At 47.2% G+C, this 25,927-nt stretch overlaps 1 protein-coding gene across 1 annotated transcript in view; it reads left to right on the top strand.

The window, feature by feature from the left end:
- Nucleotides 1-25,927, top strand: part of IGDCC3 (immunoglobulin superfamily DCC subclass member 3) — a 94,553-nt gene that overhangs the window by 45,214 nt on the left and 23,412 nt on the right. The window contains exons 3-6 of the mRNA XM_059482328.1: nt 11,314-11,458; nt 14,076-14,206; nt 18,662-18,799; nt 24,882-25,040. Coding sequence (XP_059338311.1) covers nt 11,314-11,458; nt 14,076-14,206; nt 18,662-18,799; nt 24,882-25,040 — 573 coding nt within the window. The remainder of the gene's footprint in view (nt 1-11,313; nt 11,459-14,075; nt 14,207-18,661; nt 18,800-24,881; nt 25,041-25,927) is intronic.

Here is a 25,927-nt window from a genome sequence, read left to right on the forward strand (position 1 = left end):
TCAAAGGTAATGAGTTTAATTTGATAAACTGGGCCCAGGGTGAGGTGTCACAGTGGGTTTAGAAGATAAGCCTCCTTGCTTCTTATCAACAAGAAGCCAGTCCTCCCTGGAGAACTGTGTTTTCTGGAATGCATCACTGCTCCTCGAGTTCAGTGATGGTCTGATGATAGCAAGGAAGATAAAGATGGTGAGATTGGTGGTTTGTAACTCTGCTATCATTTTCTTCCTCCGTGTCACCATCTTCCACATTCTTATCTTTAACCATTCTCTTGTACCCTTACTGCCAGGATGGTGATGTGTCTCCCAGTCATATTTAGGGTGCACAGGGAGGAGAAAAGTTTTGCTGTGGGGGCAGAGGTGCTTTGAGATAGAGTGGCTTCTTCACATTGACCTGGCATGAAATGGAAGTTGCCACCTTGTCGTGAGAGTGGGTGTCTGGAAGGACCCTGGCTCACAGACCTGTGTTGCCACCCCCACAGTGTATCATAAAATAATTGAACCCTAGACTGGGTTGCGTTGGAAGGGACCTTAAAGATCATCTACTTCCATCCTCCTGCCATGGTCAGGAACACCTTCCACCAGACCAGATTGCTTCAAGCCCTGTCCAAACTGGCCTTGAACACTTCTAGGGATGGGGCATCCACAGCTTCTCTGGGCAGCCTGTGCCAGGGCCTCCCCACCCTCACGGGGAGCAATTTATTCCTGTCATATGTCCACATACATGCACATATGTGTATGCACACTACTGTGTCTGCTCTGACAAGCAGCGCTGGGTACAGCCCCAGGTGCACCCATCCCAGCGGCGGCGCAGGAAAGGAGTTAACACTCGCTGGCTCGTGCACAGAAATACAATCCCCATCTCCTCTGAGCTCCCAGAGAGAAATCGGTGCAAACATCAAACCGCACGTCCTGGACCGTGGGGCCGATCCGCCGCAGCTCTGAACTTTCTCTTTGAGGTGGTAATGGTTTGGCTGGCAGCCAGGAGCGGCAGCCGTGAGCGGAAGGGGGGACTTCCAGAGATAAGCTATTTTCAGCCAACGGGGCTTCTCGCCGTGAAATAAATAGAAAAAAGGACGAGCTCTACGTCTGTGGTCATGTGTCCTGCTTTCGTGGATTTGGCCTATTTTCTGAAGAATGGCTGTAATTCAGCTTGAATTTCCCCTGGATTGCTGCCAGCAAAATAGGAAGCTGTTGCTATTGCCAAGGAGCGAACAGGAATTTATATAGTAACTCAGCCACAGGGATGAGATGACAGCTAACGGCTTAGCTGCTGCTAGGAGGAAAAGCAGACCTGGGAGGAACCTGGATTTTCTCAGGATCACAACAGTTCAATCCTTTCTACAGCTTTGACATTATCCCCTTCAATCTGGACTGGGCAACATCGAAGCACAATATCTGTGCTCAACACCAAGGGATGGGAGCAGAGCAGCTTTCAGCATTTAGAAAAATCACCTGTGTTTGAGTGAAATTCAGAGTTAAAATGAACAGAAAGGAGCTTTAGATCAGTTCTTTGCAATGCTAACCCTGTGCCCCACTTGCTCTGGCTCAGTGCTGAGATTCTGTGGTCTCTCCTCTCCCTGTGCACCGGGGATGCTGAGTATTTCCCTTGCTGTGATGTAAGGCAGCTCCTCTGTGGGAATCCAGCCTTTTGTGATTATTTTTCTATTTAAATAACTTATTTAGTTATCGTGTGCACCATTTCCACTTCTGTTTCATTCCTTAATAAAGAAGGGGAGTAGTTTATCATGCTCAGCAGAGTATGGACGTGGTGAAAGACATACTGTTCTGAAGGATTTAAAGTTAATTTCCGTCGGACAGAGGGACCCTTGTTTGGGGTACTTCCACAGCCGCCTTTCCCCCCTGCTCTGGCTGCCTTGGGTCCACAGGGAGCCTTTGCCTTATGTCTTTGGGAAGCTCTTCCCCCTGCTGGACCCCATGTGCTGGGAGGTTTGCAAGTCTGCAATGCTTTGGAGTCTGAGGGGTACAGCTTGCACTCAGGCCTGCTGAGTGATGGGACACACAGAGAGGTGCCTCTGGGTGCCACAGAGGTCATCACCTCTGACTGCCCATTCCATCATGAAAGCCAGAGTCCTCATGCTGTGCTTGGGTTTTTGCCGAGACCTATGAGATACTTTGTATGCACTGCCACCCCTTGGACCACCAGATTTGGGAAAGGGATCATCTTAGAGGCAGTTTCACCTCTTCCAGGCACTCCCCAGCAGCTGCCCAAGGGAATATCTCAATCTGTGCAGCAGGCAGAACGGGCTGTATCTCAATTTGCCATGGGCTTGGCCATCCCAGCCGAGCCAGAGCAGTGTGATGCCCGTGGCTCAGCAGCACTGAACACTCACTGAGCTCCCTTGCCCAGGCAAAGCTCCCACCTCAGCAGGGCTGACCCTGCTGCAGCAGAAGGAAAATGAAGAGGGAATTGCCAGCACTGGTGCTGTTTGCTGTCGGCCCGATAAAAATGGCACCTTGCCCAAGTCTTCTATAAATCACAGGTTCCATTTGGAAAGGAGATTTCTGTGGTAATTAATGAGCCAGTATAAAGACATTAAATGGAGAATGTGTAGTGATAGAAAGGCTTGTCATTCACTGAGCCATCTTCCCCCATGTGAATAACCACGGGGGAACAAAGGCCAAACTCCTTATAGACTGAAGTGCACTATCTCTGATAGCTGGGAATGAAGTAATTCTCTGAAAATAACAAAGGCACAGTGAAATACATTAGTAAACTAATTACAGGAGAGCTGGTAAAAACAGATGCTGAAAATTTAAAGCTATTACTGGAATAATTGCTGGCAGAAAAATGGGGGCTGACAACAAAAAATTAAAAAATGCATCTCATTTAAAATTCATTAGCCTGTAAATCAGGACAGCTCCCTGTCTGAAGGCGAGACTGATGGCATTTCCGTGGGCAGTGGTGATGAAAAGCTTCCTCGCCTTCACCTTTACGGATTCCACCAGTGCCTCCGGAGATGCCAAAACAGTGTGCGCTCATCTGGGAGCACAAAAAAGCAGGGAAGCTGCTGCCTTTGCTCAGGGAGTCTGAGCAGGGATGTTTCTACTCAGAGGTGTTGTGAGGGCTGCTGAGGATAGCACCTCGTGCTTGCTTGGCTCGCTGCCTCTCCGAGCTGATGAAAAGCAGGATTGCTCGTCCATCCGCGCTCGATATTGGAAGGAGTTGGCTGCAAACAAAGTGGTCCAGGGCCAAAACCAGCTGTGTGGGAGCTTCCTCTTTTACTGTCTCCATCAATATTTGGGAGAGGGATGGAAAACATCAGTATTGTGCAACAAATCAAAATGGTAACTATGTAATTTGTCTTAATTGCGTGTGTCAGAGTAGGAAAAACACGAGGAGCTCTGGATGGGAATCTGGCATGAGAGACCTGCCTGCTGGCAGCATACTGCACGCTTTGCTCTGCCCTTGTCGAGCCAAGCTTTCTCAGAGGCTTGTGGACAGCTTGCCTTTCATTTTCTCATTACTTCAGGGGTCTGCAAGGGCACTTGAGTGGGATAAATCATTGCTATTTTGCAAATAGAGCAAATGTGTGCTTCAGAGGAAAGTCCTGAAGAAGCCATTGCTGTGAATGCAACAGGAGGGACATCTTCTGTGATTTTGGAGGGGAGCCCTGCTTTGTGGTGGAGGAGCCTCGTGTAATGCTGGGGTTTCTTAAGAAGTCACCCCACAAAAATACAGGACCCCTTTGTGGTGTGTTGTACCTCTGGGCAGGTGTCACAGCAGCCAGTGTTGCCTGGCCAACATCACCCTTGGTGCTGGGGCCTGTGCAGTTGACAGATAACCCCTTCCTGCACTGCAGAATCACCAGCCCCATGTGCAGTCCACTCAGGCAAATTAAGAGTTGTTTATGACATTTAATACTCCCCCTTCCCTCCAGCAGCAGGGCAGCAGGACCACAGGTTTGGCTTCACAAATGGTCGCCTCAGGATACACTAAATGCTGTCATGAGCTGGAGAGCAATTTCATCTTGAAAAATTACTGCAATAGAGCTCCCTGATAAAGGTCTCTCCCAGCAATGCCTCCCTCTTCGCCAGCAACTTCTTCTCTCCCTGAAACCAATTTGAGAGCGCTAAAGGGGCTGTTTATTAGTGATCCCCTGCAAAACAAGAGGGTGCTGGAAGATGGATAACCACCCTGGGCCGTCTGCTGTGCTGCTTGTGTAGCAGGTAACATGATGGGAGGCTGCCATGTGCTCTGAGCATGGAGGGAAGTGAGAAATTTGATCCATGGGATTGCCAAGGTGCATCTTTCAAAGTGGTTTATAAGGAAGAGCATTGCCTCGTGGGCAGAGTGTGCTGTTGGTACTCAAGGGAGGGATGATGTTGGATTTTGGTTGTGACCACGTGTGGCAACTAGTGCCTGCCCCTAAAATAACCAGTGACTTTATAGGAAAGGTGTGAGGGTGCTCAGACAGCCCTGGTTTCTCTGCACCTCAGAGAGGGTGTTAGTGCTGATGCACAGGGACTCCCTGCTCTTGCTTCCAGGCTGGGATGATTTCTGGCTGCAGCCCCATTCTAGCAGGTCTTGGGTGTCAGGAGGCAGCATTTGGGCAGTGCTGCTGCATGAGGGGAGAGCATGGCAAATGCCAGATGCTCTCAAGGGTTTGCTCTGGCATCGGCAGCTCCCCTGGTGCTCTCTGCTCCCCTCAGTTAAGACAACAGGGGTGGTGGGCTGTTGAATGTTGTGGACACTCCCTCATGTGCTTTACTGGAACAGTGTGAGGACAGTCTCTCTCTAGAGGTGTGGCATTTTGTGAGTTTTATAGAAATTGTGAGATACTGCAGTATAAAACAGTCCTTGGGCCATAGGGCCCCTGTTCATTTCCATGTGTAGTGCAGAGGCTGCATTTATCCAGTCAAAAATCTTTCCTGCTCACAGGAGAGTACCCCTACATCAACAACTGATGGTGATATGGTTAATAAGTGAGCTATAATAAATACCATGAATATAGTAAATTCTGTAGGACTAAAATATGGGTTTGGAGACACTGTGATTGTGCAGGAGAGACTGGGTGTGCTGACAGTGAGCAGCACATTCAGTCAAGCTCAGGAAGAGGAGTGGAGCTGCAGTGCAGGCATTCAAAGGGTTTCCAGGTGCCACCCTGCAGGGACCTTTTCAGGAAGAACCCATCATCCTCCTCACAGCTTGGTTCCTTCACTTGTGCAGGGCTGGTAGAGCAACCAGGGGCTCCTGAAGATGTTCCCTCTGACCCCTGCTCTGCATGCAATGAAGATGTGTTCATTACTTTCACAGGATATTTATCATCCCTAAGCGGAAGCAGCCCCTACAGGGCTCTGTGCTTTTTTCTGCTTCTGAAAGCAGCAAACCCAACAATAAGTCATGGGTCAGTAGCGTCCATCAGGGCTGTTCATTGCGATGCAGCGGGGAGGTGACCTGAGCTGGATTTGGCTCACAGTCATTTAATCTGTTATGCAAAAAGTTGAGAAGCCACAGTCCCAGACCAGACAAAAATTTGCCTCCTGGTTGACTTGAGTAGCCTCCTGCTATTTGAGTAGCAGATTTCCCCCCTACTCTTCTTGTAAAATATCTGTTGCATGTTCCCTCCCGTGGGCAGCTGCTGTGTCCCACTGTGAGGCATTATCTCTGTTGTCTCCCTTTCATCCCTGTCCCAGGAGCTTGGGATGGGAGAAAAAAACAGGCCAGGTGGAGACTTTGTTGCTCAGCTAGAGAGGTCTGTATCATGTGCTGTCTTCTCAGCCTATTTTAAATTCTTCCAGTCAGCTTTGATTGCGGGTGAAAACAAGAGACATGAGGATGCAAAATGCAGAGAGAACAGAGCCTGCACCGTCCTCCATTCATGCTCTGAGCCATCCTGTTAGCTCCAGGGGAAGAAAACAACAGCCAAAGCAAACGAGGAATAAGCACTTGTTTGCAAATATTCCAAATAAAAAGTGTTCAGGACTGACCATTTCCCTGTACCTCTGAGCAGACCGAGGTGGGTCATCCTTCCTCTTTTATCTCACCTGGTATTTTAGTTCCTCTTAAACAAACTACATTCCTCTAAAATGTCTTCCTTGCCTCAAACTCTCCTGAGTCTTGCAGCTCATATTCTTTTGAGATCTGAGGCTCAGCGTGGACAATAGAGATTTGGGATTTTCCCTGCTATGATTAGTGGACAGAGGCAGAGAGGATTTTCCTCTGTGCTGGGAGAGGCACGGCTGCTCTTTAATATTTCCCTCCCTTTCCAAAGCTGAGAGAAAGGCGATTTTTCTTCCCTTTAGATGTGAGCGAAGGGCCCCGCTCCTGCTACTCCTGGAGAATTAAATAGATAAATGGGCGGCGCTGTTGTTCACGCTTCACTATGCACAAAGCAACTTGCATTCAAAATTGGGCTCATGGCAGTTCAGCAACAGCCTCGCACAAAAGCGTCATTAGACACGCAGGGCCGGCTCGCAGGCGCAGAGGCTGCTCTGCAGCTGGAGTAGCCACCGGGCTGGCCTGCTGTGGGCTTGGTTTTAGCTTTATAAAAATGCATCTTTAAAAAGTACCGGAAGAAGATTCAGTGTCTTTTTCTTAAAGGCTTGGGCAGGCGTTGCTGTTTGAAGGAAGGGGAAGAGAGGAGAGGATGGGATTTGTGGTGTCCACACGCCCCCCGTCTTTTGTGCCGACTCCTTCTCATTGGCAAATCCTCCATTTCCAGAGTCTGGAGAAGACAAATAAGACCTGAGTCTGCAGAGCCTTCCCCTGTTGACTTCTTTGAGAATGTTCCCTGGCAGGTTGCTGACTTAGTGGTAAAGGTCTCTTAAGCCAAGAGGGAATTGAAAATTTAATCCCTCTGCTTGCCTTAGTACTGGTGGCTTTCAGGAAAAGGAGTTGGGTGCTCTGTGAGTCTCACAGATATTGAAGGTTGGTTCTGTTGGTTCTGCTGGAGCTCTCAGCCTGATTTGAGAGTGGTTCATGTTTGGCATTAATTGGCATGGTGTTCATTGTGTTTTAAAAAACAACCCTGGCTTCTGCTGACCTGAGGAGGAATTCAATTTTATTAGTACATAGAGAAATTCAGTATATATCAGCAGCTCACTGTATATTCAGTATCAGCAGTCGTTGGAATGGAGTCAGTCTTGGAAGGGGTCAGCTTGCCTATGGCTTGTTCTCTGCTCTGAGCAAATAATTTGCCTCCCAGATTTCACCTTCCTCAGCTGTAACGGAGATAATGAAGCTTGCACTCTTTGGTAGGAGCATCTGGAAGCCCAGGTACTGGAGGTACACCCCCATAAAACTCTTGTTCTTATACTGTGTTAACTGAGAGGCATTTTAACCACATGCCTACATTGGAAAAGGTCTGAATTTAACAGGTTGGTGGCAGAAATGTGAAGAAAGGATCTTCACTTGTGTGCTGCTATTTGTGGACTGTGTGGCATCTGTGATGGTGTGGGTGCTCACTCCTCCCCAGCATCAACTTGTGTCAGAGCCAGCCTGGGTCTCTGTTTCCCCATAAGTAATTTAAAATCAAGAGACAATTTGATTGCAGAACTAGCTGGCCTTCCCAAATGCTCTCCTAACACCATGTTTGGCACTGAACCTTTCAAGTCTTCCTCCTCTCCTTGTGCCTGCACAATGTTTGTGTTTTAATGACTCTAAAGGCCTGGGATTTGCTTTGACATACCAAGTTAATGTTTTCTTTTTCTATATCAAATCTAGGTCAATCTCTGGCTTAGCACTAATGCTGCACTGAGCAAAAAAGGATTGGCCACTAATGGTTTCAATTTAGTTTTTTATGGAGTAGAGAAAATTTCACTCGATAGCTATTTTCATTTTTATTCCATTGGCCTTTCCACCAGGCCTGTTGGGATGGAGAAAGTGCTTGTGATTTGATTAGAGGAGACCCCAGAATGAATCCTCCATGAATTAATCATGGATGATGAGGATGAGAATTGCTGCTCACCTGTGTCCATTGGATATGCCTTCAGGGACTGCATCCCCGTGGGGATTAAGTGGTGGGCAATCCCAAGCATGGTGGTTTCTTTATGGTAGAGCCTTGCCTGTGATCCAGCATCATCCTAGTTGAGGTCCTTAGTTATATAACACAGAGGAAGCAGAGAAGAAGAGTAACTCCTCTGCTTCATGTGTCTGTGTGACTGTAGACAGTCAACATTAGTCTGAATCTAGCCTTGGACAGCATCTTTTGGAGGAGACTCCTCCATGCCTGCAGTGTCAAAGGGCTGCCAGGACCATTCCCTGTCTGCTGTAAGCCCTAATTTTGTCCTTCTGTGCCCTGTGGCAGTTGCTGTGTACCACAGCCAAAATCCAGGTGGGATGATAGCAGAAGCACTGAGACATCACAGCTTGGAGCATTAATGTGTAGCAATGAGTGTGCATGTGATTTATGTTATTTTTATGACTTGATGACACAAGGAGATGGCAGAGGGAAATTTAATGGGAACAGGGTGGCACTCACTCCTCTGATGATGGTAAAAAAGGCCTGGGGTAGCACCAGTCCCTCCATAGGCACATGGATGCTGCATTGCTGGATGGCAGAGACCGCTGGCAGATGGATTGGTGAGTGCCTCCCCTCTTAGGAGCTCGCGGGTGAATATTGTGATTGCATGTATTTATTTTTAAAATTATTATAGCCATTAGCATAGAAATGAGCTGCAGCTCCCTGGCTGCTGGCCAACCCCACCCGGGCTGACGTGCAGCTCTTCTCCTTGGCGGCTGCAACAAAAGCGCCCGGCTGGTAACGGGGTCCTGCTGCTTGCCACGGGAAGGCAAGTGACAAACAGGAGCCAGCACTCTGCTGCATGAGTTTGTTACAGTCAGTTGGGACGTATATAAAAACCTCACATGGGTCAGCAGAGATTTAGCTCCTCCAGGCAATGCCCTGTGAAGCAGTTGAGCTCCTGTACCTCTCCTCTCCTTCTCCCCAGTGATTTATTCCCAGGTTGAAAACCCAGTAATCACTCACATTGAAGTTTTGTTGCTGTTTTACAGGAGATGCTCCAAAAGTCTTTTGTCTCTGCAACTGTAAATAAACTTGTAAACCTGTTGTAAAAATAGCATTTTGTAGCTCAGTGCATGAATTTTTAATGCATCTTCTGCAAACCAGCTGGTCTTGGCAAGGGTCACACTGTTTCCTAGGCATTTAACATAAAACTGTGCTTCAAAGCCACATTATAGTGTCGTTGAAGAGTAATATTTTACTTAACATCCTCATAACTGAATTATTTATAACTTGCCATGTTTTATTCATGATAAATATTAATACTGGTGTCTTTAAGAGTAGAGGTTATTGCTGCAGTTTTACCTATAAGAGGTGATATTATTGAAATAAAGGAATGGCGATGAATTCTTTAGCCAGCAGAGTGAAGTCTGTGCTGGGCTGTTCTCATTCACACCTCCCTCTTTTATCAACCCTGTCAACCACCAGAAAACCTCAGTGCTGAGCATCTGTACATTTGAAAGGAATTTCCCTACAGGCATCTGAATCCCTGCTTTTAAAAAAAAAAATTTTAGAGAGCTTTGTGTCATTCTCAGTAATTCTTGGATTCATTTCTTGGTGAGGGTCCGTAAGCTTTGACTTTGCAACAATGCTCACCCTGGTCTGAGTCTCCAGCCTTGAAATGTTCTGCAGGCTCCCTTGAGCTCCCCTGCTGCAGGCACACATGGATCCCCCATCTTTTGAAGCATCCCTTGCCACCTTGAAAGCGGCATCACCTGGCAATGAGAGACCTCCTAGCAGCCTTTGGGCTCCTTTCCATGTCTGAATGCTCTGAGCCATGATCAGTCTCATTTCAAGGCTAAATCTATATGAATTGGGTAAATTGCCATTGCACTATTGGGCTCCATCCTATAATCCTATACCAGAGAGGATAATTGCATTGGCTTTTGTCTTGGGAAAGAGAAATACAATTTTCCGTGATCTTTCACCTTGTGCTGGTGTGTCGCCATCTGGCTGGAACATTGCACAGCCACTCCCCGGTCTGGCTCCCAATGTGGGGCTGGCTGCCCATCCCACCCTCATACGTACAAAACCTTCCCAACCCTGCAACTGTGCTGGGCTGGGGCTTTGCTCCGTGCTACTCCATCAGCTTAACAAATCTGCCATCAGCGGGTTGAGAGCGGTGGTTGTGAGAGCAGCGCAGGTTAATGCAACACATATTTAATGTATGATTGCTAATGGCCATCTCCCATCTGCCTGAGCCCAACTGCAGTTTGCAGATGAATGATTAAGCTGCCCTGACACATAGGCAGCTTGTTCCTTAGCAGACCCACAGTCATTGCACTTGATGCTTGTAAAAGGGGATGAGGTTTTCTTGCTGGGGAGAGGGGTGTCATCGGGCTGGGGCGGCAGAGCAGGGAGTTCTCCTGGAGTTTTTTTTGTATGGTAATGACAGAGACCTTCCTGTGGATGCAGCACTTTAAATGAATCATGAGCTCAATAACCACTGGGATGTTTATTAGCTTTGAATATGTTTATTGCGGAGTCAACAGGCAGCACCTTCCAATTAATTAATAGTAATGATTACGGTATTATTTATGTAGCTCTAACAGCGTGCCAGAGTGTTTCCACATGGTGGTTACAGCTGTGGCTTGCTGGAACAGGCTGGTCTGTATTCACCCTGCGTGGGCATGCTGGGGCTCATCATTTGCTGTCGGGTGGTCCCAGCCCCAAAAGCCTCGTTTTGCTGAGCTCTTGGCAGCTGCTCTTTCTTTTGGCTGAATCCTTTTTCTCCCCAGCCTGGGGACGTGGCTGTTCTGCTGTGGTGCTGGAAGGCAGAGTATGCAATGAGCAGGAGCACCTGCAAACAGGTGGAAATCAAGGGCTGTATGTTTCACTAGGGTATTTTGGCATTCTAGTTATTTAAATAACATGAGTTTAGGAGGCAAGCTGTACATATCAGAAGGATATTTACAACAGGTAAGACATTGATGGCAACAGAAAGAATCCATCTCTCTTTTGATGTGGACTAGGATCCAAAGACTGCTCAAGCTATTGGGAATGACCTCCGGTAAGTGCCAGTGCAGTGTTTGTGTTTCTCGCTGCCCTGGCAGACCTTGTTGAGCACAAGGGTCTTGGAGCAAAGTCTGCTGTTCTGGTCGAGCCAATCATTTCAATGTGCAGAAGCAGGTGGGATACCCAGAACTTCCCACTAGTCTTGTTTTTCCATGCAGAAGGTTAGGCTGGCCTTCTGCCCTTACATTACATTACAGTTCCATTTGCATTCTGTGGGAAATGAGAGTGTGTTTCTAGGTCATGTAAAGTAGCTGACATCTTCCAGTTGGATCTTTCTTCACATGTGAATAATTTTGTCTCTCTTTTTGTCTTCCAGCAATGTCTGACTTCCACATCCACCCTCAGAATGCAGTGGTGGAGGAAGGCGGTGTTGCAAGATTCCAGTGCCAGATCCATGGCTTGCCTGAGCCAGTCATCCTATGGCATAAGAACAGCATGCCAGTCAACACAGACAATGAAAGGTAGGACATGTCCAAGCCATGTGCTACTGGCCTTTCTCCAGGTGGGAAAAGATGGCCAGACTTTCTATTGCTTCCACAGTTGTGCTCAGACACTGCTAACCTGGGCTAAGGGTCTTGGCCAGTGTTTTTACCATGGAACACTCTTTTATTTAGTGTGTTGTGGCTTTTCTGGTTTGTAGGAGTACTGACATTTCCCAGGAGAAGTAGACAAAGCTGTTAGCTGATTCTGAAGGGCTTACAATGACCGTCTCTAATCAACCCTGCTCCAGGTTTATTTTCTAGCATTGAGACCTGCCCAGCAAGCCTCAAAGAGCTGGGTAGCTTTGGCATCCTTCATCCCTCCATGGCTCCATTTTGTGTAACTCTTTCTGAGATAGATCCATGACTTAGGATCTTGCCCATGGGTCCTGGACTCTTGCAAGTGCTGAATTTCACTGTGGCTGCCATTCCCAGGTGGACTCCCTCACGTGTGGCAACTGCGGAGCTCTGCAGAGAGCTTCCCACAGCACCCTGAGCTGCCATTTCCCAACAATCTCCTAAAGAGAAACTCCAGCTGCCTCCCTTCCCAGCCTAGACCTGCAGCGGCACGTCGCCGCTTCCTGTGTTTGACAGGCGCTGCCTTGGCGTCGGAAGCGTCCCTCATTCCCTCAGCAGGGTTTGGTGCGCGGGGCAGCGCAGCTGGCAGGAAACGCGTGCCCGCTGCCGGGAGACAATCGCTCACAGCACACCTCGACACACACTGACGCCCCTGCCTTGGGAATAGGCGAAACCAGGAAGCTGTAAATACTTTCCTGAAAGCCCCTATTTTTAAAAATGTCAGTTCTGCAGCAGAATGTGGTTGGGTTCTTTGGAGGCAGGAGAAAACACAAGGGCTGGAACAATGCCTGACCTTCTCAGAGTGGCAGTGAACTTACAGTAGAAGGACCCAAGAGACCCAAATCTGCTGTGGAAAACTGCAACTGTCAGGTTGTTTTTCCTTGCATTTTTCAGCTAAGCTTTTTTTAGCCCAGTGCAAGGTTGATTTGTTGAACTTGATGTCCTCTGAAGGCTTCTTACTCATACAGGTGCTGAACTGGGGACATGGTAGAGCAGAGCCACTGATCCAAGGTGGCATCAGCAGAAATAAGGGGTGGAGAACTGTGCTGGATGCCTTGTGGCATCCCAGTGAGATGTTGCAGGATCAGTGAAGTTCCCCTGAAGTCCTTCATGCATCACTGATCCTTTGCATTTGAGCCCAGTTGTGGAGATGGTCAGAAATGTGGCAGGCACTTCTTTTCTCCAAGGCTGAGGAACCCCAGGGCTGAGAAGCCAAGACTTTTCTCGAACCCAGAAAGGTCCAAGCTGTGCTTGTTCCTGCTGCTTCTCCTCTGGGGAGGGAATTTGCCCAAGCCCTGGAGGATGTAGCCTAGGAACAGTTTCCTTACATTTGTGTCCTGATTTTGAAGAGATTTGGCTTTTTGTAGGAGTAAAGTTATTGGGGAAGTTTTTCATTGTCAGCTCAGTAGATTAATCTCTGACACCAGAGCCTGGGTGATGAGAGTTGCTCCTCTAACTGAATTGGATTTCTGCATTAATCATGCTTGGTGCATTTCTGCGTATAAAGCGTATATAAATTTGTATGCCGAGTCTTGCACTTGGAGGCTTTGAAGGCAGAATAATAGCTTTGGAATTGAATCTTCTAATGCTGTGGGCAGATTGTTAACAAAAATGAAGGCTTCTTGTAGTATAATTCATCCAAAACAATGGGCATTTTAAAGTGCCAGAGAGATTGCAATCAACTTGGGGCAGTGTAGAACTGATTGCTGTCGTGCTGCCACCAACACGGAGCCGCACGTTTGGAGCGCGGCGCGGGGAGCAGGTTATAGGCACTTAACCATATGCTGATATGGAGAAAGATATTCTTCATCTTCCAGACGGAAATGGATTATTAACTCATCACAGTGTAATGACTTACTACCAGCCAATTTAAACAAGTGGTTGCCAAGCAACCTGTAATGTATGTGTACATATATGTGTGTATGCATGCGTGATTTAAATGTGTCTGTGTTTTAAAGATATAAAATATTTATTGATGTTTACATTTACCTGCACAATATTTATTTTAAACATACCTTTTCATGCATTTGAGGTTTTAAGGTCATATGGATTTGAGTCCTGGGCCTGGAGTGGGGAGCATGGAGCACAGGTTTCTGATGCCTGTCCTTGGTCACTGTGCTTCAGCTGATGAGTGATAATTCCCATGTCATGATAACTCTAATGTTAGCTGTCTTCACATGCAAATGCACTGCCAGAGCTATTCCACAGCTTAAATAGGAAGCATCTATTTTGTAGCCTTCCAACAGAAATCACCATTTCTCAAAGATGCATCAGGAGATAAATTATTTTCATTTATTCCCCTGTAAAAGAAGACCAGAGGCTCAAGTATCCAAAAAAACCTAAGAACTGATGCAGAAGCAGGCGTGGGCTCAGCCTAAAGGGGTGTTGACATCCTGGTGGTATTGGCACCTCTGCACTGGGATGCAGGGGGCCAGCCTGCCTCGCCTGGATTGGGTGTGCAGCCTGCTGTCATATCGTGTCCTGCCTTGCAAGCTTTTGATTCTGTTTTCTCTTCCCACAGGTACACTCTGCTCCCCAAGGGGGTTCTCCAGATAACGGGGCTAAGAGCAGAAGACAGTGGGATATTTCACTGCGTTGCCACCAACATTGCTAACGTGAAGTTCAGCCGGGAGGCCCGGCTCACCGTGTCAGGTTAGTGCCAGCTACGCTGTCCTGGCTGCCTTCCTGTCTTCTTCCCACTGCTGTTCTGGATCAGGACAGTTTAAGAGAGCTTCAGGCTAACACACTGAGAGGCATTCCTCTGTCCAGCCATAACACCTTCCTTGTTCTGGATTGTTAGTTGTTAAGATCCCCTCCAGTGCGGGACATCCCAGATTCCCTGTGGAAATGGAGATTGCATCTTTGGAGATAACAGGCAGGAGAAATCTCCCCAGGGATGGTTGAGTGGGTGTTTCTTTCTTACATGCAGCCAAAGGTCTTTCCCCTGAGCTGTGATGCTCCTGTCCATCATATACATGTAATTGCTGGTACCCAGGAGCTGCAGGCTTTCCAGCATACATCTCACAGCTTCCCATCACCCTCCAAAACACTGCCTGGCTAGTGGTTCTGGAGCAGACTTAACACCTGTACCAAGTGTCATATTAGCCTCTGCTGACTGTAAAAAGGCAGCACGTGTGAAGTGGGGTGAAGCTGAGGGAAGAGTGATGCTGTGTATATCAACTCTGATGGGAAAGAAAGCAGGTTAACTGGTTCTGAAAGACCTAGGAGCTTTGGATACCTGCTACTTATCTGTTTGCTTGATCTGTGCAAACAGTAGCCACATAGAGGGAATAAAGAGCAGTAAATTATCAATGTGGTGAAGTTCTTTGTGTCAGTTTACTGGCCTGAGTTATTATTTCTCACAGGGCAGAAAGCTCTCGTTGTTCTCATCTGACCATCCCTCATTGCAGATGGATATTTTCCAGGTTTCCTGTCCATGAAACATTTGTGGTTTTTTCTCCTTAAAGCAGTCGGATGATGAATATGGGCACCGTGTGTAAGTGTTTGTTGAAGGGTTTGGACCATGCTTCAGTGCCTACACTGCTGTAACTGGACATTTGCATGGAAAACTCATTGCACTGGGTTAAACCTCCATGGAAAAGGTTTATGCTCTGTGGTGTTTGCTAAGAACACACAAATATCTGTTAAATCAGGACAGCAGGTATGTGTTAGCATGTGAACCCTTGGCTTTGGCACGGCAGCAGAGGCTGTGGTGAGCCACAGAGGTGCACGGGGCATTGCTTTGCTGGTGTGGGTGTTGTGTCAGTAAATACTGAGCTAACGTGAGTGCTGCTGTGCACATGGCATTAGGCATGATGGGGTAAGCAGAATTCTTGCAAATCTTTTGTATCTTGGGAATGGTCTCTCTGCTTTTCATGATGGCAGGAGGGCTCCCACTTTTCCCTGCCGGGCAGCAGCTTCAGCCATTGCTTTACCAGCAGAGAAGCACTAAGTCAGCCCCCCTAAGGTTTCCAATCCAAGCCCTGGCTTGGGAGGGAGGAGGGAGATGGTGAGAATGGGCTCTGGAAGCCTGTGCCCTGCAGGGTACTGCCACAGCCCAGCAGGAGAGGAGGAGGAGGGTGGCTGCCCGTGGGGATGAAGGAGCCTGCTTGCAGCGCTCTCCCTCCTCTGCCTGGCGGTGGTGGCGGGGCTGCCGGCAGTGAGCAGCACAGAGATGTCTTCCAGTCCTGCTGATTGATTACTTTCAAGTGCCTGCTCAGCGGAGCTGCTCCCGAGGGGGCTGCCTGCCTCTCTGCACTGACACCTTTCCAGTGTGAGCTGTGGCTCTCTCTGCTGCTGTCCTTTTGATCAAGATCTGGCAGGCGATGCTCCTGTCCCTGCTGGAGTGCCTGTCACTGCTGGCAGCGCTGGGGACCTCCCATCCTCACTGTGACTGCTGCTGGCAGAGTCCTTGGGGACCACGGTCATCATTAGAGCCTCTTCCCCTTTCAGAATAAATCCCTGTGCTGCCGTGAACCCTGCTGAGCTCCAGCAGCACTCGCCTGCCACGAGTCCTTAATTTTATCACTCCTTCCTTCCTGACCCTGCATCAAAGAGCTGGTCTGATTGAAGAAGGAAACCTCCTCCTTGATGTTGGGACATGGTTGGTCCCTTTGTGCAGTGCTGACATCTGACTCTCTGTCCCAGTCCCTGCTGGCCCTGGACCTGTCACTGCTGTGGGTGATGGGCTCAGCAGCAAAGCTACGGGGCCATTCCATGGCCTTTGCAGAAGGTGAGCAGTGGTGGAAATGCCAATTCCAGAGTTGGACAGCATTTGCCCAGACTCAGGGAGCTGAATCCACACTCAAAAACCTGAATATCTAAGACTCAGAATAGAAATCAAAGAATGTGATATTTAAATATTTTATTGTCAAAGTAGTGTGTTTCATAAATTCTGCTTTGAGCTTGGCTCCCATCTCCCTGTATTCTTGGGTGACCTTGGACAATTCATTTCATTTCTCCGTGTTTTGAAATATTGAAATCGCTATATAATACGCTGATAATACCGTATTATTCTAAGCATGAACATTTAGTATTGTGATTCAGAACAATAAATCTACATGGGTTTTAAAAGCACTCCAAGGTACTGAGGGGAAGGTATTGTTTTTCAGATCTCTTGGGGTTAACCAGCCGGTCATATGAATTTATTGTGCATTCTGGTTCTCATCAAAAAATCTGCATTTTATGGCTTGCAGTGAAATGCATTTAGTGAGAAAGTCAGCTCTTAAGTCACACTGACACGGTGATTTTTCTTGGATTTTGCCCATTTACACACAAGCTCGGAGTCGCTTTATCACTCCCTGCTTAGCCCCCGTAGGAACAATTAACAAACGAGCTGCTCTGATCTGTGCTTGCCCTTGGACCACTGTGGAATCCCCCTGCTATGCCCTGATTCCAGCCCCTGAGGTGCTGTGAACGGGTGACACTCAAAAGTGCAGGAAGAAATTGTTTTTCTTGGAGAAAAGCCCCTGTAGATAGATTTTGGTGGATCACTTCCCTGTAACAAGCATTTTGAACATTGGGAAGTCCATGTCCAGGAGTCAGTGTGAGTTGATCCCTTTGGCAAAGCCCAGCCAGGGCTGTGCTCCCCAGCCCTCCCTGTGCCCCACTCCTGCCTGGGGGCAGATGACCAGCCCAGGTATTTCTCTTTGCAGGTGTACAGAGCTTTTTTTTACAGCCAGCAGCTGTAAGATTGATGGAATTCCTTAAACACTGCTTTGACCTCAGCAGTTCTGGAGTATTACCCAGCTCTCATCAGAGACAGGGAGGAAGACTAATGCAGAGATTTTCAGTATTCCTGTTTACTGATGGAGAACTGAGAATATCTCTTGGGCTCCTCCTCTCCTGCTTCCAGAAAATGGGAGTAAAGGCTGTGGGGACTTTTGGCTCAGGGATAAGGCACTTTTCAGGGACTCAGGAGATGTGGGTTCAGCTGTGGTATATATAACACAGGATGATGCTTTTGTCCCATGCTGTCATTCTGTCCAGTGAAATGTGTTTCTTTTTGCCTTTCTTGTGCCTGTCTGATGTCCAGGGTCCTTGCATCAGGATTTTGTTCTATTATGGGTCTGCACATCCATCTTGCATGATGGGTTTTATTCTTGGTTGCTGCCACTTGGTGCTACTATAGTGCAAATAAAGGATTAGTGACTGTATCACGAGCAGCAAATATGTCACAGTTGTATCAGTGCAATGGGATGCATCCTCTCCTTGCAGGAAAATGGTAGGAAAAAGTAGGGTGCAGTCATCAGAGAAGTTTCCTCTCAGAAGGCTCCTCAGCAGGAGTCAGGGACTGTTACCTCCATCACTCCTTGTCCCAGGACAGGTCTTTTGGAGCAAGTGACACCAGCAGCAAGAGAGGATGCTCACAGAGACAGAGTTAGGCATTGTGGTCTGTATGGATTACTTTGTGGCTTGAAATGCTGAAAGATAAAGCAACTCCCTCATTTATTTGCATTCCTGCTGTCTTTCATGTTGTGTTTTCCTTATATACCATGCACATCTTCTCTTTGCAGTTCACAGTGCAGTTCCTTCTTTATGTTGCTGATATCCAGGTGTTAACAGGGCTGTTTGTGGCTGGATCATTTCTTAAGGGGTTTTCCCCAGGAATAATCAATGCACACTTAAAATATGTTCAGTGTGACTGTCACACAAACACTGTGCTCCTTTTGTTTCATGTACGTCTCAGATTTATTGAGGGTTACACCAGCCACGTAATTTAGAATCCTGGAATGGTTTGGGTTGGAAGGACCCTTAAAGATCATCTCATTCCACCCCTGCCATGGACAGGGACACCTTCCACTAGAGCAGGTTGCTCCAAGTCCTGCCCAGCCTGGCCTTGAACACTTGCAGGGATGGAATCCACAGCTTTTCTGGGCAGCCTGTGCCAGGGCCTCACCACCCTAACAGGGAAGAATCTCTTCCAAATACCTAAACTAAATTTACCCTCTTCCAGTTTGAACTCATTACTCCTTCTGTGACTACAGCTCCCGATGAAAGAAGATATGTACTTGGAAGAGATGTGCTTAGAGGATGCCTGAAGTCCTCGATGTTCCCTTTAAACCAGAGGCAATCAGAAGCATTCTGACGATGGTGCTGTCGTTGCAGGCTCCCACTCCACCGGGTACAAGGACCCCATGATCCTCGTGGGCCCGGAGAACCTGACGCTGACCGTGCACCAGACGGCGGTGCTGGAGTGCATCGCCACCGGCAACCCCCGGCCCATCGTCTCCTGGAGCCGCCTGGGTAAGCCCTGGGGTCACTGGGGGCTCCTCCTCCTCCTCCTCTCCATTGCCATCATGTAGGAAATAGGTAGGTGCCACTGACTGTTTCATACAACAGCTGATTCACCCTCTCCCTTCCCACAGAAGGTAATTGTAGGCTTGAAGTGCTTTTTATCCTCATGTCTACACTTTGTTTTTTCTCTCTGCCAAGATTCTGTTTTCAGCTGTTAGAGAAGTGGGCTGGTTAAACCTGTAGATGTTTCATGAAAGGTGATAATTTTATCTTTTCTCAAGTGACAGCATCTTCTGCTGCTGCATCAAAGACATCACCACTGTTGGCCTAGAGAAGCAAAATCATACACAAACACATCTTTCACATAAAAACAGACTTAAAAGAAATTTGCTGCCTGTTCAGGGAGTTTTAAAACAATTTTAAGGGGGAGAGAATGTTTAAAGTGTGTCTGAAGCCCTGAAAAAACAAATGCTTGCTGCTGGGGTCCATGATATGTTTTTAAATCAGCATGGAAACCAGAGACAGTGTCTGATGGCATCCTACAAGCAATGAGGAGCAAAGGACTGTGTTTCTCTAAGGTTTATTTTAGGTTCTAACTTTGTGATGATAGCTTAGAAACTGTTTTGCTCAGAACAACACTTCCATTGCCCTACAGAAACCTGTGCTGAGTGAAGAGCTGATGAATTTTGTTTTATCTCCCAGAGCTTGTAACTCTGTCTGCTCAGTGGGGTTGGGTTCAGTTGGGATTTCTGGAGATCCTGTGGTCCTCGAGGTCACATCAATTTTGGGGTGCTCATCTCCTGGTGTCTCTCAAGGTGGCTGTGAAGCACAAACAGGGATAAGTCTGTCTCATGCTGCTGTGCTGGATGTGGGACTCCACCCCCACAGCTCTCCAAGGGTCATGGTCAGCTCATGGGCAGGGTGATTTCCCACTCCAGAGCTGCCTGCCAGGGAATGAGGACTTGCATCCAATATCAGCTGCACGTTTTCCACGTTTTCTCTCCTTGCATCCTCTAGTGGCTTGTAAAATCAGCCTTTGTATGCCACTAACTGATATTTTTGCCTCCAGAGCCATAACCATCAGATTGATGCTGTTTTAAAAATTCCCCAGATACTCTATATCACTGGTTTGGTTCTCTTGGACACAAGACAGTTCTATGTTAGAGCTCAACTATAATAAACTACTTTATAATTGCCTTAATTATAAGTGCTTATTGCCTTCTTCAAAACACTTGTCTCTATAGAGCAGTGCAATAATGAAGATGTAATAGCACCGTGAAATGTTTGTCTGGATGGTCTGAGCTCAGCATTGCCTTCCACCAAAAATAAATACCCTCTCCATGCTACTTTGTAGCACAGTGGCAGAATCAGAGCTACTGAATGGGAAACAGATCTTGTTATTTTCCCTTCCCTTCAGCAGGAATGTTTCCTGTCCAAAGCATCACAAGGTCTCGTTTAAGATGACAGTGATCCTGACAGCGACGCGGTGCATGGACTCTCTGATGACTTGGAGGCTTTGTCATCTCTTTGTAGCCATTTCAGGAGCACTTTCATGTCTCCTTGTCTGTTTGATCACAAGGAAGGAGAGGGGTTTGTGCTGGACAGGGAGGTCCTCAGAGCATCTGTCAGCTCTGGCTTCCTCCATATGAAGGTCTTCTTCCTGAAGTTCCTCCTACAGATAACTCACTCAGCTTAGGAAAAAGAAATATCTTTAATCCATTTGCAGAAATTAAAAAATCAACAGCCACAAAGTCTTAGAAAGATCCAGCTGATTTAGCAATAGGAATGCCTTAATTTAAGCAAAAAAAGTAAATTCTGTGTGAGCATCTTTCTTGCCTTGTAGAAGTAAGGAAAAGCTGTGGCATTGCTGTTGTGCTGGGACTTTGCACAGGGCACGTTGCCTTTTTGGAAACTCTCTGAGCCCCTTTGCTCACAGTTTTGACATTGTGGCATTTCTTCTGTCAAAAAGGAGCAAAAGAACAATTTTGCTTTCACAGCTTTCTGGTACAGGGGAAAGCAAGCCATAAACACCATTTGCACTTCTTGCTTTGGCTTTGCTAAAACCTGGCCGGTTTTCAGTGGGAAAAGCAGCTAGCTATATTTTGCTTGAAGGAAATCATTCAAATTCTGGGCCAGTTTTTGAGTGTCACACAATCAATTTTGAATTTAATTTCTTAGGGAATATGTTGTAGCCCCTGACCACAAACAGAATTCCTGTGTCTCGCCGTGCATGAAATGTCAACATTCATTAGAGAGCAGGCTCTGAGAGAGATGTAAAATCATTAAGGGTTTGTTCAGGGAAGATAGGGCTTTTCCTTTCAGAGCTACGCACTTCAGGCTTGGACCTGTATGTGTGCGCAAATGAATATCCTGGGCACTTACTGCAAAGCCTTTTGAATGAGCGACGATTTTAATGTATCCTTACCCTTTAACTGACAGGCCACTGAGCTGGCCTCCATAAAAGGTACCAAAGCAGAATAATAAACTATTTAGAGAGATACAGAAAAGTGAGGCGAGAAAGAAAGGACAGTGATTATCTGATAGCGTTATACAGAAGTTGTCAGAAAGGGCCGCACAATGGGAAGGAAATTACTAAAGAGGGAGCCATTCAAGAAGTAAACTATACAACAATTGTAGGAGCCAATTAATTGGTAACTTATTGGACACAGAAGCTTGCAATAGATGGCTGACTGGTTGACAGGAGCACCGTTCCCGTAAGTGTTTAGAAATAATAGAGTAAATTTCACCACTTCACATACTGAATAGTCAACTGTTGCAATGTACTCTAAATATGCTAATCCACAGTGCCCGGTGTCCTCAGGAGCAGGAGACCCATGTGTCTAAAAAGTGGAAGGCTACTATGACACAATACAAAGAATTCACAAAAGACCTAAATGATCAACATTAGAAAGTTGTTACTTTCTTTCTACTTGCTACTTATAAAAGAAAGGCGTTCGTGTTGTTGCATATTCATATTGCCTGGCACGTTTTAAGGGGCTCTGTAATTGGTGCTGGTGTGCCAATCACTCGGTTAGCAGGCGGAGAATGGGCTCCAGAAAGCATCACATTCACCTTGGAAAAATAAATAATGGGGCTCCCAAACTGCAGGCGTCCTTCATCTAGATTTCACCCCCATGGGGAACCTGAAGTGCCTAAAGGAAGGCTGGAGGAGGACTTTTGCAAGGGTGTGCAGTGATAGGACAAGGTGGAAATGGTTTTAAGCTGAAAAAGGGTAGATTTAGATTGGGTGTTAGGAAGAAATTCTTCCCTGTGAGGGTGGGGAAGCCCTGGTGCAGGTTCCCCAGAGAAGCTGTGACTGCCCCATCTCTGGAAGTGTCCAAGGCCAGGTTGGCTGGGGCTTGGAGCAACCTGAGGTAGTGGAATGTGTCTCTGCCCATGGAAGGGGGATTGGAACGAGATGATCTTTATGATCCCTTCCAAACCAAACCATCTTATGATTCAGTGAAGTCTCTACTTGTCTATAGCCAGAGCATCTTTTGGGAGCATCTCCCATTTGGAGAATGGTCTCCTTGATTAATTAGAGGTCACTCTGCTCTTCACAAGAGCTGAACCTCCCCCTTTTGTCCTCATCAGCTGAGGGATCGAAAGAGAAAACCTGTCAGGCATTTCCCTCCAGACTGGCCTTTTTTCAGCCCTCAAATTTTCTGCTTTTGACTTCTTTAAAAGAAGCAGAAGGTCATGTTAAATGAGCAGTGGTTTCAAGCCTGCCTGGGTCCTGACAGCTCTGGGAACTGAGCAAGTGTTGGCTTTTGCAGTCTTTCAGATCTCCTCCATGAAGACATGACTTAGTGGTGGCAGGTGATGCCAGGAAGGTGGATTTGCAGGGTTTGGATTGCCTGATCCAAACCATTCTTCAGGTCTCCCTGTAAAGAAAACAGGGTTAAAACAAATAGCAACTCTTGCAAAGCAGGTGTGAGTCCCTCAGCACAGTGGTTCTGCGAAGTGCTGAGCTTTCAGGATGCAAGGAATTTCTTGTGTAAACACTCTGTATTATTTATATGTGTTGTCAGTGTTTGTAAGTTGGAGTAGATATTAGCTGAAGACCTTCTAGCTGACTGCAGGATGGCTCAGGCTGAGGGAGGCACAGAGTGAGAAGGATGGAACAGACTGGGAAAGTAGAGATGTTTCTGTAGAAGTCCTTTTCAGTGCTTTTGGAAAAGGAGGGGTTGAGTGAGAAGTGTCTGAGGTGATCAGGCACAGTGATTTTTGTTGGCTGTTAGAGGTGGCCACACTGACCCAAATGGCGGATCCAGCAAGGCTTCTGAGCTTGGAGGGCTTTGTTCTCCAGGGAAATGAAAGATGTGTGGACAGGAGATGTTTCCTCAGACCACCAGACTTCTAATAGCTGGAATTGGAGAGATAACTGAGGGCATATTGATACTGGTATTTGGACTGGGTGGTGGGGAGGTGGGAGCACCTGCTGCAGGCTGAGTCTTTGCCTGCTAAAATGATGGAGGACATTATAAATAATACAGTAAAACTGCTGACATTCAAGTCCCATTTCTGTGGTATTTCTCAAGGCACTGAGGTGATGAAGGATCCAGGTGTGACCACTTCACATCTTTCACTGGTCCCATCCCTCCCTCAAGAGAGAGATTTGATTTTTACACCTGTTGTAAATACAGACTTCTGAAAGGTCTAACTTAAAAGATGAAATCAAGTTCAATTTGGATTTAATTCAGACCTCTTTACACTTCAGTTCAAATGCTGTTTGGAAGGAATGGTTCCTTGTTATTGCTCATTAAATGTGGGACAGGTCATGTTTTACTGTCCTTTTTATGACTGAGCCATTTACTGCAGCGGTGGCTTGGCCAGCAGTGTGATTCTTTAATGACATTGTTTTTCTGTCTCTAAAAGATCCAAGCATTTTTCTTTGCAATGCAAATAATGAAGAGGTCTGGCATTTCCTGTCTAATGAAGCAATGAAACCTTTAAGCTTCAAAATTTCCTGAAAAACATGAGTATGGAAGTCTCATGGGGAGGCCAGGTGGGGCCATCACCAGGGCTGGTTCTTGCTTCTCTGGTTTCTGTAGGTTCTTTAAACTCCTCCATGAGCAAACTTGAGAGAACTGAATCCCTGATTCCTGTCTGATGAAAGGGTGCTCCCTTTAACTGCTCCTCCAGTAAAACTCCCCTGCCTTGCCCCTCTGCTCAGATACCCTGACATGTGCTAGGCCTGATTTAGAGCTGCCTTTGTCAGACAGTGTCTTAAAACACAAATCAATGAAACAATAGAAAGCAATAGCCTGATACTAATGAAACACATTGTAATTAGAGCTGGCTGGGAATTTTCCAGAGAAAATAGGATAAAAGTGAATTCCCTGATACTGAACTATTTCATGTGCCTCATATCCAGCACTTGGGGTGGGGGCAGCCCTTTTCAGTTGCCCTTCCAAGCCACAGTAAATGAGATCTAACCACCAGCTGAGAGACCAGCTCCTCAGCCTTGAGCTAGTGTGTGTTCAAGGGCCAAGGAATCAAAAACCCAGGGTTCTGTTACTTGCAGAAGCCACAAAAATCCATCAAGGGTTAACAGGTAAAGTGTTGTAACTTCTGGGTGAGGTAATCTGCAGGTCATAAATTGCTGGTGGCTGGGAAAGTGCATCAGGGAAGCACTGGAGTAGGTTAGCTCGACTTCTTCATGAAGCCTTTCTGTTGGAAATAGGCTATTGAGCTAAGTGGATCCCTGCTCACTGTAATGGAAGAACGCAGGCAATGGCTCAGAGATGATTTAACTTGGTTTAACCACTCTGTTGAACTGTGTTCTGGGTACTTCATCTTAATCTGAACACACAGTTGAAAGCTTTCGCTTTTCCTGTGGTGGTACTTTGGGTTTTTAAGCAGCAAAGAGTGATTTGGGGCAAACACGTAAATAAGGATCTGATTTCTGCAGAAGGCAGTTCTGATAAGAGCATCAGCTAAATCCTATTGACTTTACTTGGCACATGGCAGTAGCAGAACATGGCACCACTCCATCAGTACTTAGATTGGATCTCACTGAGGGCTGTGCCCTGGAGAACCTTGCCCAAAGGTCCAGAATGTGACTCTTGTCCTTCTCCCCTTCTTTCAGACGGCCGCCCGATTGGCGTGGAGGGGATCCAGGTGCTGGGCACAGGAAACCTCATGATCTCGGACCTCACGGTGCAGCACTCTGGCATCTACGTGTGCGCCGCCAACAAACCCGGCACGCGCGTGCGCCGCACGGCGCAGGGCAGCCTCGTCGTGCAAGGTGAGCCCTGGCACCCCGAGGGCTTGGGGTGGACAGGTCCTGACTTCACTCCTCTGGTGGTACCAGGCAAAGCACTTCTTTCCTAGACATGTGGTTTCCCAAGTGGGGGTGAGTCTGTGTCCCATGCAGGTGAGTCGCAACCAGGTGTGGTTCAACTGAGGCATCAACTGTTTGGGCTACAGTGATCTCTCACCCCATCGCAGGCATTGTCTTAGCAGACTCTGGTTGTTACTTGTTACCATACTTGTGCATCTCAGCAGAAAGCCTGAATTAATCAACCAAATTTGTCTCATGGACCTTAGTGACACAAGGACATGGTCACTGTTCTCATACTGGATGCCTCTGAATGATAGATATGACTCCTGCAGTGATATGCAGCACTGGATACCACTCACAGAGTATTGCTTTCCAACTGAAATGGCACCAGTAAGTCTAAAACTATTTCCAAAAGGTCTGTGAGACTGTTTCATGTAGCAGTTGACACTAAGTCTGAGCCAGTTGCCAGGACCTAGTGAAGCACCCTTTGGGGGCTGTGCCCATGGGATACAGGTTGCTCTTCTTCCTGCAGCAACTGTCCTGAAATGCTACTTGTAAAGGGCAGTTCAGCCCAAAGTAGAGATCAGCACTAGGGAAAGCACACAAATCCCTTCCACATGCTCCATGAGACCAGTCTCCATGGTGAGGGGAGCCAGGCAAGCATTTGAGAAGGCAAACCCAGCTGGCAGCGCGCTCTGAATGGCAGCAATCCGCCCCTGATTACAGGCACTCACCTCCTCTTCAAGCTAGTCCACTTAAAGCATCTCACGCTCTCATCAGTTCACTCATTAACTATTGACTGATGATATCCTGAATCTAAAATTACACACCTCCTGCCGGAGCTGCTAATT

Source organism: Ammospiza nelsoni, chromosome 14 (assembly GCF_027579445.1).
Source record: "Ammospiza nelsoni isolate bAmmNel1 chromosome 14, bAmmNel1.pri, whole genome shotgun sequence".
In the NCBI taxonomy this organism is placed as follows: domain Eukaryota; kingdom Metazoa; phylum Chordata; class Aves; order Passeriformes; family Passerellidae; genus Ammospiza; species Ammospiza nelsoni.